Raw genomic sequence first — 18,832 nt, 5'->3', positions numbered from 1 at the left:
AGAGCCACCAGGGTCCACTGGCAGCCTGCCAAGGCCGGGGCCCCATCCCGGAAGTGCAGTGCTTCCTCCCTGGCAGCGGGAGGACCAGGAGATCAGGGCCGGGGTGAGCCGGCCTGCGGCGATCTGAGGCCTAGCAGGACCTGGGGCCTGCCGGGGACAGGGCCTGGTCGGGCCAGGCCTGCCCCGCGCGGTCTGGGGCCTGGCGGAACTCGGGGCCCGCTCTGGGCTGGGGCCTGCCCTCCGCCCCGCCGGCCCGGCGCCCCCTCGCGCCCCGGGCGGGCCCTGCACGTCTCGCGAGCGGCCCGGAGCGGCGGGGGAGGCGGGGCCGGCGGCCGGGCAGGGCTGGGGCGGCGCCGAGGCCCGGCCGGAGCGGGAGCCCGAGCGCGGCGGGCGCGGCGGCCGGGGCGGGGGGCGCGGGCCGGCGAAGATGGCGAACGTGGGCCTGCAGTTCCAGGCCAGCGCCGGGGACGCGGACCCGCAGAGCCGGCCGCTGCTGCTGCTGGGCCAACTGCACCACCTGCACCGCGTGCCCTGGAGCCACGTCCGCGGGAAGCTGCAGCCCCGGGTCACCGAGGAGGTGAGCGGGCCGCGCCGGCCGCCATGCGCCGCCCCGCCGGCCAGCAGAGCCCGGGCGGGGCTGGGCCAGCGGAGAGGCCGCGGAGGCCCCGCCTCGGCCGCCCGGCGCCCCCAGCCCGCCAGTCAGCCGGCCGGGTGTGCCTGGCGGACTAGGCCTGCCGGCGAGGCCCGGGGCCGCCCGCCTCTCGAGAACCCGAGGCGTTGGCTCCCGTCCAGCAGCCTCGCCCGGAAGCCACTCATGCCCTGCACCCACCCGGGCCGCAGGCTCGTGGGCAGAGCTGGCAGAGCCCACTAGGTGCGAAGGAAGTGCCCTCGAGGGGCCCTGACGCCGCCTTCCGAACCCTCCTTCCGGAACCCTCGTGGTGGTGACGCCTGCCCCTTTCCAAGACCCCTGACTGGTCTCACCCCAGTGCCTTTGTGGCAAAGCAGCCCCCAAACTGGCCGTTTAAGTCCCCAGTGCTTAATCCCACGAGGGTGGACGTGTGCCAGCAGACGCACACGCGCTTATCTAGTGAGATGTGACACGTCTTAATTAGGGATCCAGGGTGCCAGGGAAGCTGCAAAAGTGCCCATTTTAGCGAGCAATGCCGGTGTCCACACGCAGTGCTCCTGGCAGGCAGCCGTTTGAAGCCTGGTGTCTGTCTTGTGTCTCCCCTTCTGATCCAGCTCTGGCAGGCCGCGCTAAGCACGCTCAACCCCAACCCCACGGACAGCTGTCCCCTGTACCTGAACTATGCCACCGTGGCCGCCCTGCCCTCCAGGGTGAGCCGCCACAACAGCCCCTCGGCTGCCCACTTCATCACCCGCCTGGTGCGGACCTGCCTGCCGCCGGGGACCCATCGGTGTATTCTGGTGAGTGCTCCTGAGAGGCTGGCCCCACACCCGCCCCACCCGGGCTGCCGGTTGTGTGCAGTGTGCTGGCCGTACTGGCCATGATCTGTGTCTCCCACGGCTCAGTCTTGGGACCGCAGAGCACTCTGGCCACAGTATCTTCAGAAGTGGACGTTGGTCCACGGCTGGACATTGCCACCCCTGCTTTACAGACAGGGAAACTGAGGTCCCAGAGACGTAAGCACCCCAGACCAATGTAGGTGGCAGATCTGAGACTCCGACCCAGACCTCCTGAGCCCACATCCACCGTGCGGCCCTGCACGTCGTCCGGCTGTCGGGTCTCGGGAGGCGGTGGACCACATCTGGCGGCTGACATTTTCTTTCTCCCATCATGGGACCATGGTTCCGGGGAAGGCCCCTGGGATGCAGGCCCTGCTGGGGCATCTCTGGCCAGATTGTTTCCACAGTGACCTCTGACCCGGCTGTGGGGCCCAAGCACTTCCTGACAGGGGCTCCCATGGGGCGACCCCGGGGTCCCCTCCCCCGCTCCGCTCCCCTCACCACAGCTCTGCTCTCTGGTGCTGCAGATGGTCTGTGAGCGGTCTGACGCCTTCGCCTCCGCCTGCGCCCTGGCCCGCGCTTTCCCCCTCTTCACCCACCGCTCAGGAGCATCTCGGCGCACAGAGAAGAAGACCGTCACGGTGGAGTTTTTCCTGGTTGGACAAGACAACGGGCCAGTGGAAGTGTCCACTTTGCAAGTGGGTGTCTAGAAGCTCAGACCGTGCCCCCTCCACCCGCCAGCTTGGGCAGTGCTCTCTCCCCCACACTCCCTGGGAGGACAGGACAGGGCTGCTGCTGCTGGAGAGAGCAGGCCCCCGGGGCCTTTCCAAAGCCAGGCCACAGGCTCCCTCCCACAAGGTGGTCTTGTTCTCAGGATTCAATTCCATTCAGCCAGTGTTTATGAGCACCTACCTCGCACCAGGCGCTTTCGTGTTTTAATACTAATAATCCTGCCCGTGTATATATCACATTACCCTTTATGGTGCGCTTTTACATATGTTATTTCATTTGGTCCTTCGAATAATCCTTTTGAAGCGAGGCAAGGCTGGAGGTAATTTCCAGCTTTGAGTCCGTGTGTGGCTGACTGCCAGGTGACCCTCCCAGACCTGTGGCTATGATCTCACCCTCCCACCTGCAGCCCCCCTTCCAAATGCCAGACTCAGGTGGTCCTTTCTGCTCCCTCACACTTCACTCTCTCAGGCCCTGTTAGCACCCCCTCATCCACTATCTCACCACCTTGCTCTTCAAACCTTTAATAACATGGTCTGATTGCTTGGCCTGTCTTAACTCCCTTCCTCACTCAGCTCACCAGCGTGGAGTTCGCCCATCCCCTTCCTGACGTTGTCTTCTAGGGGCCAAACGTACCAGACTAGAGCACTTGTCATCCTTCCTTGAAGGGCCCCCACCCACCTGGAACCCTCTCTCCTCCCCACACCCTTCCCACCTGCCAGCTGAGAGACATCCTCACTTGAGATTGTACATCTGAGTTTAGCCTCTGTGCCTCTCACTGGTGTGGGAGCCCCATGCCCACCTCCAGAGTGGGGGGACTTGGTCCCGTGCATATTAGTTCTCTTGTGTGTGATAGAACCAGTGAGCTGGTGAGTCTCCCTGGCTCTGACACCCCACCCATCCTACAGTGCCTGCCTGGTTCTCTGGGACCAGGCAGCAGCCTCCTAATGGCCTGGCTGTCTCAAGATGCCCCGCTCTGGTTCCCGCTTCCCACCACGTCATGACCAGTGCTTCATGGGTGCTTGTCAGATGTCGGGCTCTGCTCTGAGCACACCTGTGTACAAACACCTGATTTCCACAACTGCCCATGAGATGGGTATGTTTATCCCCGCTTGAGAGCTGAACAAGCTGAGGCTCAGAGACACTAAGTGATTGAGCGCAGCCACACCAGCAAGGGGTAGACCCGGGCCTTAACCACAGCTGCCATCCATCAGCCGTCTTTTCCTCCCGTCTGGGATCGTAAGTGTGAGGTTCTGACGCCGCGTGTGGCCTTTCCCTCCCACCTGGGTCCCTGTGGCCTCTCATACCCTCCTCCTCCGTCGCATTTAATGTTGTGAGTCTCTGCTGGACGCACGTCCTTGGGCCTCTTTGGATTCAGAGTCTAGTGTGGAGCCCGGTGCACGGCAGGTGCTCACATAGACGTGGGTGAATGAATGAGTGAGTGAATGATGCTGCTTTCTGACGCGATCAAGGCACAGTGAGGTGCGCCCTCTCACCTGAGCCACTGCTGCATTGCGTGGAGGAGCCCTGCGTTCACAGGGTCATGAGGCCGGCATCCTGCCTCCCTTGAGACAACCCTCAGGGTGCTGATACACTCCCCAGACAGCAGCCAAGGGTCTCTGATGCCCACAGGTGGGGACCCTCACCCTTCCTGGGGAGGGCCTGCTGCCAGGCTGTGGGGACCACATGGCACGCCTCAGATCTGAGCTGTCAAGTGTCTGCCTCTGAGGTTTAGGGGTTAACTACCTGGGAACATGCAGGGACCTGGGAGGGGACTGGGCTGTTGTTAGGGACCCAGAGCTGGCCTCCCCACTCCTGTGGGCCTGGAAGAGGCAACAAGAAACTGGACGCTGTCCACATCCCTGCCAAACCCACACTCCATTTCTCTCTTAAGGCAACCAGGCCCTGGGACGGATGCTGGGGGGCCAGGTGGGACAGAGCAGGGAGGCAGAGCTGAGCATCAGGGCTGAGTCAGGTACATGGGAGCTCTTGGCAGAAGCTTTGAGGGGAGAGAGACATGAGCATGCCCTCTGCACAAGGCGCAGCTGTCTGTGTCCTTCCCTTCTTGCCCTGTGGCCAGAGCAGTGTCGCATCAGGTGCCCAGGAAGAAGGGTGAGGGTCTGGGATACTCCCATGGGGCCCACATGAGAAAAACGCCTCCCCAGCGGGTCCAGGGGCCTTTTCTCCATTGCAAGGCTCCAAGAGGCTCCTGGAGCATGTGGCCTTTGAGAGAAGTACCTCGAAGTGTGTCTGGGACCCTGGCTAGAGAAGCAAAGGTGTTTGGTCTGCCTGGGCAACCATGACAGCAGCCCCTCAACAGGGGTTTAACCCACAGATGCTTGTTTCTCAGACTGCCAAAGGCTGGCCATCTCAGAGCCTAGCCATCCCAGATCAGGGTGGCTTCTGCAGCTGCGTCCTTTTCTTACAAGGGCACTAATCCCATCATGGGGTCCCACCCTCTTGACCTCACTGAAGCCTGAGCACCTCCCCAAACCCTCCTGATACCCTCCCCTGGTGGTCAGGGCTTCAGACTCCCATAACAGAGGGTATCACCTCCTCCTGGGAGAGGGGGATGGGGTTGGCAGAGGCTGGATGAGGTGTGCACTCAGGGCTAGGCAGGAGGCCACCCACCACCAGAGTAAGGGGCAGAACAGGAGACGAGGCTCAGAAAGCAAGGAGGGCCCCATGTAAATCAGGAGAGGATGCTAAGCCAAAGGGCTACTCTATGGTTCTGCAGCCATAGGGGTCTTTCTGTAGACAGCTGGGGTCATGGGTACAATTCTTGCTTCCCTTCCACCTGCTCTCGTTGCCCAGCCTTCCCTGGGAGATGTGTGCCTCTGACACTTGTGGGTCCTGGCTGTTGGCAATGAGGGACACTTTCCACCTTGTGCCAGGACCCCAGTGACAGCCTTTTGTTTCTCCTAGTGTTTAACAAGTGCCACAGAAGGCGTGCGGCTGGCAGCCCGAATCGTGGACACACCCTGCAATGAGATGAACACAGACACCTTCCTTGAGGTTCGTGGCCCTGGGGTCCGCTGGGGTGGGATGGTGTTGATCGACCCCAGGGACAGTCAGGAATCCCAGGGCTGCCAGGGGATGGTCCACAGTCTCTGCACCTCATCTGGGGAAGCCATGGGCTGCTGCAGACAGAGTCCTGCCATCCACCCGGAGCCGAGGGGCCCCCGGTCCTCAGCCGGGGTTGGAGGGAGGACACAGCCTCCTCCTTGAGGCCCCCATGCAGGACTCGAGCCATGAGCCACAGGAAATCGCAGAGTTTGGAGGTGATTAAACCTCCTCTCCTGGGTTTAATCATGCTTAGAGCCGAGAGTCAGGGCTTCAGCTTCCCGGCCCACCCCTCTCCCACCACAAGGCATCTGCTCACCCCTGTCCCTGGCCTCACCCTCATTTTAAGCCATCTTCACGTGTTGTATGTTGTTGTTTTTTCCATGAACGCATCCAGGAGATTAAGAAAGTTGGAAAAGAACTGGGGATCGTCCCAACCGTTATCCGGGATGAGGAGCTGAAGGCGAGAGGATTTGGAGGTGGGTGGGGGCCAGCCCTCCAGGGTCCTGGCCTCAGCAGAGGCCTGGGGTACTTGGGGGGCTGGGGGGCTGCCAGGCCATATGTTGTGCTGTCCCAAGCTTCACCCCACAGGAAACCAGCCTGTGTCCAGCCCCCAGGCCAGACCCTGGGAAGCAGCTCATCCCCGGGGGAAAGAGGAGGCAGCGATTCAGATCCTGATTCAGATCCTGGAAGCCACAGGGTCCAAGTCCTTCCCCGTCCGCCCCCTCTGCAGCCTCCCCCGCGCTGCTCTCCTGCTCCCCAGGCCAGCCCAGCAGGGCCTTTCTGTTCCTCGAATACGCAAGCTCATATCCTCATCAAGACCTGCTCTCATGGCTCTTTCTCCCTGGGATACTCTCGCCCAGTATGATCTCACAGACCACCTCTTCAGAGAGCCCTCCCTGACTGCCAGGCCCATCCTTCCCACCTCCCAGGCACCAAGGCGCAGTGACAACTAGAACAGGGTTGGGAAGGTCACTGTGGTTGTTATCTGTGGCTGCAAAACCAGTTACCCCAAAAGGCAGCAGCTGAGAGCAGCACGGTCCTTCCAGTGCAGGTCTGTGGGTGGGGAACTGGGTGTGACTTAGCTGGATCCGGCCCAGGGTCTCTCCAGGCCGTGATACCTGTGTTAACTGGGGCTGCGGTCACCTGAAGGCTCAACTGGGGCCCAAGACGGGCTCCCAGCAAGTCTCACTCATGACCCTGCCATCAGAGACCTAGCCGGCTGCTCCTTGTCGTGTGAGCCTGTCCTTGAGCAGCTTGCAACGTGGCAGCTGCTGCTCTCAGATTGAGGTCTCTGAGCAAGAGACAAGAAAGAGCACACAAGCCAGAGGCCTTGTTTCTGTAACCTCCTCTTGGACGATTCCTGCCACGTCCCAAGAAACTGAGACACGCCGTCCTGCCCTCATAGGGGAGAGGAGAGGACCCACATGATCATGAATGCCCAGAGGGGATCCGTGGGGGCTTGTTCGAGCTGCCTGTCACAGTCATGTAAGCCAGTTGCAGCTGGAGGCAGTTCTGTCAGGGAACGCTTCACAGAGGAGGTGACATTTGCAGCAGGTCTTGCAGGATGAGTAGGAGTTTGTCAGGCAGCCATTACTGGCTCTTGTCCTGGTTGCTACAGTTGTTCGGTTAGATTATCAGGGTACCTTGAGGTGTGACCTCTGCCCACAGCAAGCCATGGTTTTCTCAAGAAGTTGGGGCGTGTAAACTGACAGCAAGGCAGCAGCTGGGGTGAGCTGGGAAAGGGAGGCGCCTGCTGAGTGCATGGAGGGGTCAGTGATGGGAGGGTGAGCGGGGCTGGAACGGCCTTGAAGCATTATCCAAAATCTCTTCATTTTGCAGTCCTGTTCACTGCTTTCTGGGAATGATACAATTTTTTTTTTTTTTTTTTCTCAGCGAGTCTTCTTGCCTAACACTACTTCACACAGAACTCAATTGCATCCCCCAATCCCACAGCAGCCAGGGGCAGGAGAGGGCGGGGAACTTGGTTCACATGGCCAGGCTCTGTGGCCCAGAGGAACACCCACAGGCCAGCAGCTGTTTGTGGGGAGAGCAGTATTTCTGGGGGACTCCCAGGAGTCCTCCACTTGGCCCAGCCTGAGCCCTCACTGACGAGTCCTATGCTTTCCCTAGGAATCTATGGTGTTGGCAAAGCTGCCATCCATCCCCCGGCCCTGGCCGTCCTCAGCCACACCCCAGACGGAGCCACCCAGACCATCGCTTGGGTTGGCAAGGGCATCGTCTATGATACCGGGGGTCTCAGCATGAAGGGAAAGGTGAGGTGCAGGACCAGGGCTGGGGGGACGTGGGGGGGAAGGGCGGCCCCTTCTCAGGTGTCGGAGGAAAGAGCAAGTTGTTGGGGCATCCAGGAGGGAGGACCCGGGGCCCCGTCCCCTCCAAGGGGCAGACCGTTCACGCCTGCACTGAGTCAGGACAGAAAATCTGGAGAAGAAGAGGAAAAGGTCCTAGGGTGATGCCCACTGTCTTTGTGACCATCTGCAGTAAAATATTATGAGTATTGTAGTACAGGTAAAGAAAACAGCCATCGGTTAACACTTATAAATAGCATTGAGTAATTTCTGACAAAAAAGCTGACACCTCCACGTCGTTCTCCTGTGGTGGCGTATGCCATCATCACAGCCCTGCCGTCCAGCCTTCAGTTCGGCCAGTGTCGGTGGCTCTATCACACTGGTCTTCTTCACGTGTTTCTGCTCGCTAGATGGACATGCCAGGTGTGTCAGTCTCTGCGCTGTAGTTGATCCAAAAGAGCACCGCTGCTGCTGCTGCTAAGTCGCTTCAGTCGTGTCTGACTCTGTGCGACCCCATAGACGGCAGCCCCCCAGGCTCCCCCGTCCCTGGGACTCTCCAGGCAAGAACACTGGAGTGGGTTGCCATTTCCTTCTCCAGTGCATGAAAGTGAAAAGGGAAAGTGAAGTCGCTCAGTCGTGTCCGACTCTTAGTGACCCCATGGACCGCAGCCTACCAGGCTCCTCCGGCCATGGGATTTTCCAGCAAGAGTACTGGAGTGGGTGCCATTGCCTTCTCCGCCAAAAGAGCACAATTAACTTTAATTTTGAAGACTTTCTGTCACATGAAGCAACTGATACACTCAGGGAAAGTCTCTAACAGAAGGGTCCCTCGGCAGAGACCAAAAAAGACCCCACTTCCCAAGAAACTCCCCAAATCATCAGTGTCCGTGTTTCTGGTTCTTTGAGATGGACCCCAGTAACTTTCAAATGTCTGTGGAGTAAAAATGTCTTACACAGCACAACCCAGGTGGTTCCCCTAGACTGTGGGCAGCAGCAGGGCTCACTGCTCCCGGTGTTTACGCCGAATCCGCCATCCGAAGGCAGGAACTCACTGTCAGAGGTGCCGTGGACACCAGCCACCTCCAGAGCCTGCCTGCCTCAGAACCAGAGTGCCTTGAGGAGTCTGTGCCCCTGGCGGTGATTAGTGTCCACGTAGGATAATGTTTCTGAAAGGAGGAGGAATTAAGACAGGCAGGTCTGAAGTTTTTATTTATGTGGTAAGGACTCACTTCAACCAACAACAGGGTTTCTTCTGGAGGAATTCTTTTACCACTGATGACAACAAGCAAACAAGCTTTTGTTGCTGTTCAGCTGCTAAGTCATGTCCAACTCTTTGTGACCCCAGGGACTGCAGCACGCCAGGCACCTCTGTTCTCCACTATTTCCTGGAGTTTGCTCATATTCATGTCCATTGAGTCAGTGATGCCTTCGAACCATCTCATCTTCTGTCGTCCCCTTCTCCTCCTACCTTCAATCTTTCCTAGCATCAGGGTCTTTTCCAATGAGCTGGCTCTTCGCATCAAGTGGCCAAAATATCCGAGCTTCAGCATTAGCCCTTCCAATGAATATTCAGGGTTGATTTTCTTTAGGATTGACTGGTTAGATCTCCTTGTAGTCCAGTGGACACCCAAGAGTTTTCTCCAGCCCCACAATTTGAAAGCATCAGTTCTTCAGTGATCAGCATTCTTTCTGATCTAACTCAGCTTTTAGTTGGTTTATTATTGTTCTTAAATTCTTAACACCTGGTGTTGACCCTCCTCCCCCACCCTTGACAGGGGCTCTTGCCCCATTAGCAGCTGCATTTTGGGGGATGGATCTGTGGGCTCATTCAGACGTTGGCTTGTTAGAGGGTGGAGTGAGAAGCAAGGCTTCCTGAGGGTTAGTCATTTTGCTGGTGGCACCCTCTCCCAATTTTGCAGGAACAGTCCTGGCTGTTTTCAGAGATTTTCAAGGCAAATCAGGATCAGTGTGAATTAAGGGGCCTCAGATGTGTTCATCTCAGGACTTCTTCCACTCTTAAAAAATACTGATCTCGAAAGAGATTTTATTTATAAGGGCGATATCTGCTAGCTGTCTACTAGAAATTAAAATTGGGAAAATTTAAAGATAGTTATTAATTCATTAAAAAGACCAATATGACCCCATTGCATGCCACTGTAAATAATGCAGTCTTATGAATAGGACTGTATTTTCCAAAATGAAAAAAAAGAAATTAACCAGAAGAGTGGTACCATTTTACATTTCTGCAGCTCTCTTTACTGTCTGCCATAGTGGACAACAGCTGTGATCACACATCTGCTTCTGCATTTAGTCTGTTGCGATATGTTTTAGTTGAAATATAAAAAAGAAAATCTGGCCCCAGTCCTTCAGCAGTTAGAAAAAGGAGAAGCATTTTAATACCTTCTTCAGGTAACTCAGGACCTTCTTCTTTGCTGTTACACCAAAACTCAACAAGTGGGAGTTTTTAAAAGGTAAGTTATAACAGGGGATCTGAAGCCACGCCTGTGAGCTCTGCCACATTGAAATCTGTGGGTCCATCCTGAAGTCTGAATGCATGGTTTTATGATATCACATATGAGCTATTTGGAAAACACTGTTTAAAGAGTTATGCCGTACCTCCAGATTTTAACGCTTTTCAGTATACAATATTTTAAAAAGTTACATTTATTAATATCATCATCTATCTCATGTAGGAAGTTGAGTATTAGGTTGCCATCATGGAAGCAGATACAAGTTTTCCAAAACCCTGATTTTTTTTTTTTTTGCTTGAAAGCTCCAGTTTTACCAAGTAATGCCAGCTGTCCTCCTGGAGGTGAGAGGCTCACTCTGGCCATTTTTGAGAAAATGTCTGCATATACCTGCATCTGGATCCCCAGAGTCTGTCAGTGGTTCCCCCCACCCCACCTCCAGGACAGTGGTAGTGGGAGAGCACAGGCTCACTGAGCTCAGGACTTGGTGCCCACTCTTGCTTGGGCTCCAGCTGCCTGACCACAACCGAGCGCCGGGCATCAGGGAGCAAGCACAGGACCTCCCCTACCCCTTCCATGCCACCAAGACAGTGTTGGGAATGACTCTTCTCTACGGTTGAGGTTTTTAAAAAGCTAATCATTTCACTGCTTCAGCAAGAAGACTTGAGTGAAATTGGCACCACCTTGTCTCCTAAAGGCCTGGAAATTAACCCAGTGACCACCAGTTCCCACAGGCCCCAGGTCGCCACTGCCCCATCGGTACAAACAGCAACCCAACAGTGATGAAAGCGTTCCTGTGGAAATAGTTTCTTTTATAAAAACAGGAATGCCAGGTGGGATCCACGAGGCTGACTCAGTCTATGGAGCTGCGTTGGTGGTGCGACATTTGTTCTGTGTCCAGGGACACAGGGATTCAGTGGCCATCTTCAGCCATTTTCCATGTGGTCATCCTGCAGGAGGTTTGATTCTCAGTTTGAGGCCCCGTTATTCCATTTAAACAATCTCGTGGTTTCTCGCAGGTTGGGTCAAAACAGCTTATTTCCAATAGTGCTAGCTGAGTCATTTTTGCTCAACTTAATTGTAAAAACAGCTCAGTTTATATCTAAAAATACTTTCCATTAAAACTCTCAGCTCGTGTAATCCAATAAGGGCTCAGAAAAATTGGTACATTTTGGTCCCGAATCCTTACATCCGATGACCTGTTGTTAATTTAAAATATGAGCCTGTCAATTAGCATCGGGAGCCCATAAACCGTAAAAGTGCTTAGCTGCTCTCAACTAGTGTACAGGAAATGGTGTTTACTTCTATGGCAAGAGGGCCCCTCGGTCTCCAGCGACTCCCTCACTAGACCCCGTCACCCAGGAAACGTGAATGCAGACAGGTGGCAAGTGCCCTTGGGGCAGGAGTGGGATTGATGGTATCACAGTGACTAATGACATTTGGGAAGAGCTCACATTAACCTGGATGGGTGGTCAAGGTCGTGACACGGAGGAACTGCAGACAGACCCCCAGGCTGACTTGGGCACAGCTCAGCCTCTGACCCAGGCCACTCTGGAAGTCCCCACTGAACCTCACACAGTTCTGTTCAGTAACCCCCAAAGCTCTGCTCAAGCTGGACGTGCGTCCCCAACCTGGTAAATTTGACTCTGGCTTCTCATTGCTTCTGGAGGATCCCTGGGTGACTAGTGGCGTTTCCTGGGTTCTGTAGGCACTCAGGTGACTTGGCGCCAGCTCCTGTGCCTCTGGGGCCCTGGTGTGGGGACTGGAGTGGAGAGCACTGTTGCTGGGGTGTCAGCATCCACTCACCTCTCTCTCGCCCCTTCCTGCCCCCACAGACCACCATGCCAGGGATGAAGAGGGACTGCGGGGGCGCCGCAGCTGTCCTGGGGGCCTTCAGAGCTGCCGTCAAGCAGGTGAGGGGGGCCCTGACTTCCTCCCTGGTTCTCCTCCCCAGAGCCCCCTGAGTCTGCGTGGTTGGCACCGTCCCCCTCCACACTCCCGCGCCGGGTCCCTGGGGCCCCCAGAGCTTCTTGCTTCAGTCAGGGCTCCTCACGCCAAGAGCGTCACCCCACCCGGGCATGTCACCTCTCTGCCTGGCACCCGCTGGCATCATGGGCCCTCTGCTAAATCCTAAGACCCCTCCCGCCCCAACCGGAATGGGAAGGGTGCTTTGGAGCTGGCTGGCTGCCTGCTCAGCCCTGGGCTCTGGCACTCAGGGCAGGGTTCTTTGGAGGGGCTGGCTGCTGTTTGGTGGAAGAGGTCTGGGGTCTGTCCTGGAATACCAGGAGTGGCCACACTGAGCCCAGACACCTGGGCAGCCAGAGGCCTCCGTGCTCCCCACCCAGAACACACAGGCCTCAGAGAGCCCAACAATTGGAGCCAAATTCCCGAGCTGGGGGCCTGGTCGATAGGCAGTGCCGTGGCTGTTCCCCACGTTTGCCCTTTGACACTGTAGAGCATGTTTATGGAGCAGAGGCATGGGGCGCCCTGGCCATCCAGGGCCGCTCACCTCTCAGCATGGCTGCTTCAGGTAACTCTGAAAAGCCCAGCCCTTCCAGTCACCAAGCATAAGCCCCTCTTCCTCAAAGGTACCGCCTGAGCAGCATGACCCCCAGGGGGAGACTTCCAGAGAAAACAAAAGCAAAAAGATCTTGGCAAATGATTTCTGCCCAGCCACGCCCACGAGGGGAGCAGAAAGGCTGGAGGGGAGGAGGGGCTCGGCCTAAGGGGTGCTGGGCGGGGGGTGTCTCAACTGTACTGGGGGGCGTCATGCAGCCCCCATTCAGCAGCACCCAGCCCACCTGACCAGATTCAGCCAGGCCTGCTACCTACTCCATTAATGAGCTCGTCAAGTATGCAAGGGACATACCCAGCCTCCGGGGCTGGGGGGCACTCTGGGAAGGGCTCGCAGGAAAGTGTCCAATAATAGGAGCCAAATTCCCAGGCGGCTGCACTGCCTGGTGTCTCAGCTATGGGTTTGGGGTGACTGCGCGCATGGAGGGTCTGTCCTGGCATCTGGACAGGTGGCTGGTGCCCCAGCAGGTAGACCCTTCCTATGGGCGAGGAACCACTTGGCAATTAAGGCTGGTTCATCAGCTGGTGGTTGGAAGTGGTCCTCGGATTCCTCCTGCTTTGTAACTCATTTTTTAAGAAAAGGAATGTGCCTCCATTTGAGCCCCAAAGTATATAATGAGGGTCATCACTCACAGAATGAAGTAAGAGTCCATGCTCACACCAAGAGGAACAAGTCATCTCCTCACAGTGGCCTCCCAGTTGCTAACAGTACAAGGGAGAGAGGTGGGAACCCACCTTTTGGCAAACAACAGCACAGTAATTGTCTCAGGTGAGAGTGACCAACAGATGCTAACGTCAGAGTCGAGTGTGGTGAGCGTGGGAGTGAGAAGGGGCACCCACACAGGGGTTTCTGTGGCTGCCCTGAGGGACACTGGGGGGTGGGGGGGGGTCACTGTGCCTCCAGGGACTTAGTGCACTCAACCTGAGTGTAGGTACAGGGAAACAGCAAAGGGTCAAGGTCATCAAAGTCAAAAGCCCTACCTCAAAAGCTAAAGATCAGCAGGTTTGTGAGGTTAGACACTGACCGCTGACCACATTGTATGGATAGGAGGCGGGAGCTGAGCACAGACTTGAACCCAGCAGGCAGCTCCGCTTCTAGGGTACATGCTGCGTCGCCTGGCCTCTGTTGGGACCCTGCTCTAGGGCCCACCGCCAGGATGGTGGGGAGTGCAGGGGGCTGTGATCTTTGCTCCTTGGACCCATCTGTCTGTCTCTCTGTTGTGTGTCAGAGAGCTCCAGCCTGTCACCATCCTTCCTGCCCCTGATGCTCCCAGCCTATAACTGGAGCCTCTGCCCTTTTCCCTCCGGGTTTTTGTTTGTTTGTTTGTTTTTAATTGGAGGCTAATTACTTTACAGTATTGTAGTGGTTTTTGCCATGCATTGACATGAATCAGCCATGGGTGTACGTGTGTTCCCCATCCTGACCTTCCCTCCCACCTCCCTCCCCCTCCCATTCATCAGGGTCATCCCAATGCACCAGCCCTGAGCACCCTCTCTCAAGCATTGAACCTAGACTGGCAATCTATGTCACATATAATAGTATACATGTTTCAATGCTATTCTCTCAAATCATCCCACCCTCGCCTTCTCCCACAGAATCCAAAAGTCTGTTCTTTACATCTATGTCTCTTTTGCTGTCTCACATATAGGGTCATCGTTACCATTTTTCTAAATTCCATATATATGCGTTAATATAGTGTATTTGTGTTTTTCTTTCTGACTTACTTCGCTCTGTATAATAGGCTCCAGTTTCATCTATCTCATTATAACTGATTCAAATGCATTCTTTTTGATGGCTGAGTAATATTCCATTGTGTACATATACCACAGCTTTCTTATCCACTCGTCTGCCGCCTCTAGGGTTTCAAAGACACTCTCCATGCAGTGTTCTGCTTGGCTGAGAACTCCGTGGGGCCCAATGCCACAAGGCCGGATGACATCCACCTGCTGTACTCTGGAAAGTAAGGCCAACCCCGCCCACCTGCCTCATAGCACCCACGCCACTGTGCTGTCCCAGAGCCCCGGGTGCCTGCGATGGGGGCTGGGTCCCTGTTTGAGGTGTCAGGGGCCCACGGGGTCTGGGGACTGCCCCCCAGCTTAGGGGGCCAAGCCCTTTCCAACCTTTAGGCACTGCATTGCAGTTGAGGACAGGGAGGAGGGGCTCTGAGTGGGGTGTCTGCTGTCCCCAGGACTGTGGAAATCAACAACACGGATGCTGAGGGCAGGCTGGTGCTGGCAGATGGCGTGTCCTACGCCTGCAAGGACCTGGGCGCTGACATCATCCTGGACATGGCCACGTTGACCGGAGCTCAGGTGGGCCCCACTGTCCCTTCTGCTTCATCACCTGGTCAGAGCTTGTCTGTGAGGGTGCAGGCACACAGAGCCCATGGACCTTGGAGGGAACACTGGCACAGGGCCCCTGTGGGGGCCCTCTTTCCCTGTCTTTTTCTCTGCCTTGTTTTCTGTCAGCCCCTCTTCTGTCCTCAGTGTCCCCCAACCCGCCAGGTGATGCTCTCTACATCTCTCCCGCATGCCCAGGGCATCGCCACAGGCAAGTACCACGCGGCTGTGCTCACCAACAGCGCCGAGTGGGAGGCGGCCTGTGTGAAGGCCGGGCGACAGTGCGGAGACCTGGTGCACCCGCTGGTGTACTGCCCAGAGCTGCACTTCAGCGAGTTCACCTCGGCCGTGGCCGACATGAAGAACTCGGTGGCGGTAGGTGTGGAGCAGGGTGGACCTTGGTCCCCCTGTGAGGGCCCAGATCTGGGCTCTGAGTAGGGGAGGGGAGAAATCAGGGAAGGGGATGGCGCTCTCACTGGTCTCCCCGCAGCATGTCCATTCAGCAGGCACTGGGGCATCCTCCCCGCTATGGAGTCCCCACTGGGTCTATCGCTGGCTCCCCCTTTGCCCCCAGGGTGAAGGCAGACCCCCTAGCCCAGCTGCCAGGCCCACGGGGACCCTCTCTGCTGCTCTCCACACTGGGCCCTCCACCCCAGGCCCCTTCTTGCAGACACTGGGAGAGGTGGTCGCTGAGGATGGGGGTCAGGAGGGCGCAGGGTGTCCACCGTGGCCACCCCCACCATGGCTGCAGTGGATGCTTACAACTGCCTTCTACCCCAGGACCGGGACAACAGCCCCAGCTCCTGCGCTGGCCTCTTCATCGCCTCACACATCGGCTTCGACTGGCCTGGGGTCTGGGTCCACCTGGATATCGCCGCGCCCGTGCACGCCGTGAGTCTGGGCCCCGGGGGTGCCCCTGCCCACCCCACCGTTAGGCCTTCCTTGGCCGGCCAGCCACTCTGCTTCCCTTGCTGGCCCCTCCCCACGGGTCTGGCTGCTCCCACTCTCTCCTGCATCCAGAGCCCCTCTCTGGCTCCAGAGCACAGGCTGAGCTCATCGGAAACATTCTGTGTGAGGGTCACACGGCCAGCTGTGGTCCCCCCTGACCTCTGGTCTCCTCGTCCCTGGGAACAGTGTGGCTGCTGTGTGCAGTCCTTCCCAACCCGCCTGTCCTCGGCAGGAGGCCCAGGGGCCCTGGTCTCACCCTTTTCCTCCCCGAGGAGCCAGGAGAGGGGAGGGGAGGAGAACCCAGGGCTGTGTCCACAGCTCGTCCTCCACCGGCTTTGAGTGGAACAGGACAGGGAAGGGGGCTGGGGGGTGCATGGGGGATCAGATGCCCTGGTCCAAGAGCCCTCCCATGGTGGCGGGTTTGCTAGGGTGGGGGGCTTGGCCGCACAGGTTTCCACTGTCTTCACCCACAGGGCGAGCGCGCCACGGGCTTCGGTGTGGCCCTTCTGCTGGCACTCTTTGGCCAGGCCTCCGAGGACCCTCTGCTGAACCTGGTATCCCCACTTGGCTGCGAGGTGGACGCCCAGGAGGGGGACACGGAGAGGGACTCCAAGAGGCGCAGGCTTGTGTGACGCAGCCGCCCTGCCCAGTGACACTGGGCACTTTACCTCACTTTGCACTGATTAATTCTAAGCAATTGGAAGATTATACTTTGAGATGTTTTGTTTTTAGTTGTCATGGTGACGGAAACAGCTCCTTCTTGTGTCTTAGGAGACAGCTCAGGGTTCGGGGGGCCCAGGGAGGGGTGAGTGGGCAGCACTGGGTTTGTTTTATGTTTGATTCCCCGCCAGCTTCTGCAGACCATGCCCCTCTCTGGGGCCCCTGCACGACCCCCAGGCTCCAGAACGCATGCACGGCCCTGATGCTCTTGTCCACGTGGCCCTCAAGACCCCCGCCTGTGCCTGGGCCCCACGGTGGGTGCCGGTGGCCCCATCTGCAGCCCCAGGCTCCGTACATGGCACCCACATTGCAGGGCACCCAGGCCCCACTCCAGCTGGGGCAGTCCCTGCCTCCAACAGACCACCCCTTTGAAAGGATGGGGCGACTTGGTTCAGGTTTTATGGAGCAAAAGGAATGTCTACTCGGGCCCCTCTGAGTTCACTGCAAGTTGAATTAAACATGGCTAAACCACATCACACCTCTGCCTCTGTCTCCCTCTTTCTCCAGCCCGTTTTAGCAAGCACCCCAACAACCTGCCTGTGGGTCTGAGGCTCCGGGTGCCACCGTCTCCTCCCAAACCAGCACCCGACTTTGAGGTGAAATTTGCCAACCTCATTCCTGCAGATGAGAGCCCAGGGCCAGCTGGGCTCTGAGGTTCGGAGTGCAGGCTCTGGAGGGCGGGCACCTCGGACTTTCCCACGACCCTCAGTCTGCAGGGAAGGTGTCCTGATCCCTGGCACGGCACAAGGCGAGTGTTACACAGGGTCAACCGAAAGCCCCCTGGGCAGGATACTAGGAGCTGAAGGGCATAGCCTGGCCAGGTGTCAGGGAGACCCCCAGCCTGGGCCCCGCAGAGGAGGTCCAGGACTCAGGCTCTACCTGGCATAGAGCCGGCACCTCCTCTGCAGGCGACGGGAGGGCGAGAACATGCCTGCAGGCCACACATTCCCTAGCTGTGTCTGGGCTCCTTGACCTCGCACCCCTGCCCAAGGCTCCCTAAACTTCAGGTCCCTTCCCCTGCCCTGAAATCAAGGTGACTCTTTCTGGGCATGATCTCAAGCATGTATTTATTAACTGCCTGCTGTGTGCACAGCCCCAGGCTGGGCCTGGAAGAGGCAAGCGGCAGTCCCAGGGCCTCCGCCCCGTCTGGGAAAGCCCTGGCCCGACGTGTTAAATTGCAGTAATCATGGTCACGAGGCAGTCAGTGGGCTCAGGGAGGCACGGGGGCCGGAGGGGCCAGGAGCCTTCATGGGTCATTAGCGTGCTTAATGGCCTTGGTGTTGGCAGCTCAATCCAGCTTCTCCCTGAGAAGCCCTGAAGGAGCCAGAGGTCACTGAGGTGGCCCAGCTCCTTCTCCTGGCAGCTGGCACTGTCCACACCCCCTGCAGGGGCTACAGGGATCCGGGGGACTGAGTGTCCCTTGTGCGGGCACAAAGGGGGCCTCAGGCCCAGGGACCCAGCTGGGCAACAGCTGCAGGCCAAGGGCCTGGCAGTGGGGGGAAGCAAGGATGAGGCAAAGACCCTACTTCTCTGAGGCCAAAGGGCTTGAGGACACGACGGCTGCTTCCAGCCACTCCACTGGAGCCCCAGCAACAGGGTCGGCAGGGGGCAGGCAGGGAGTGGGTGGGCGCTGGCACGTCCACTTGATCATCGTCTCAGGCGCAGTACAGGAAGGTGAGTCTGGTGGACAGCTCCTGCTCCAACTGCAGCTCACCCAGCCTGTGGACCAGGAAGATGTCCGTGCAGAGCCCCAGCATGTGGTCCACATCAGGCAGCTGGTCATACATGATGGAGTGGGCAATGCGGAGGAAGTGGTCTTGGATGAACTTGGCTGCAACCATCACCACCGACACGTAGAGCCCGACAATGCTGGGGGGATGAGGGGGCTTCAGTACTGCTGTCCCAGGAGAGTAGAGCACAGCCCCTACTCAGCCCAGTGGGATGCAAGTGCTAACCACTCGCAGCCCCCACGACCTCTTGTGAGTGGGACTGGGGTTCCAGTCCCCACCTGGGGTTGGAGGGCCAGGTGACATGTGACCCTACAGACGGGAATGAGGACAGTGGGAGTGCCCATTTCCGCTAGCAGCTTGTGTGACAGTAAGTCACCATCCTGGTGTATTTCTGGGGCTAAGGGAACAGGGACTTGTGAGCCCCCCCTCCGCCCCCACCCCATCCCAAGCAGTTCTGGTGAGCAGGGGTAAGAAGGGGCGGAAA

The 18,832-nt window shown here is 57.7% G+C and overlaps 1 protein-coding gene across 1 annotated transcript; it reads left to right on the top strand.

Annotated features, from left to right (window-relative positions):
* Nucleotides 1-363: 363 nt before the first annotated feature.
* NPEPL1 (aminopeptidase like 1) lies at nt 364-17,096 on the top strand. The gene is made up of 12 exons (XM_061437029.1): nt 364-577; nt 1,243-1,428; nt 1,995-2,165; nt 5,122-5,211; nt 5,657-5,738; nt 7,393-7,535; nt 11,872-11,949; nt 14,471-14,571; nt 14,800-14,923; nt 15,149-15,325; nt 15,731-15,841; nt 16,372-17,096. The coding sequence occupies exons 1-12, from the start codon at nt 428-430 to the stop codon at nt 16,528-16,530; spliced, it is 1,572 nt and encodes a 523-aa protein (XP_061293013.1). The 5' UTR covers nt 364-427; the 3' UTR covers nt 16,531-17,096.
* Nucleotides 17,097-18,832: the final 1,736 nt, after the last annotated feature.

Source organism: Bos javanicus, chromosome 13, assembly GCF_032452875.1.
Source record: "Bos javanicus breed banteng chromosome 13, ARS-OSU_banteng_1.0, whole genome shotgun sequence".
NCBI lineage: Eukaryota > Metazoa > Chordata > Mammalia > Artiodactyla > Bovidae > Bos > Bos javanicus.
Note: the sequence above shows the minus strand (reverse complement) of the source record. Positions and strands in the feature narration are given on the sequence as shown.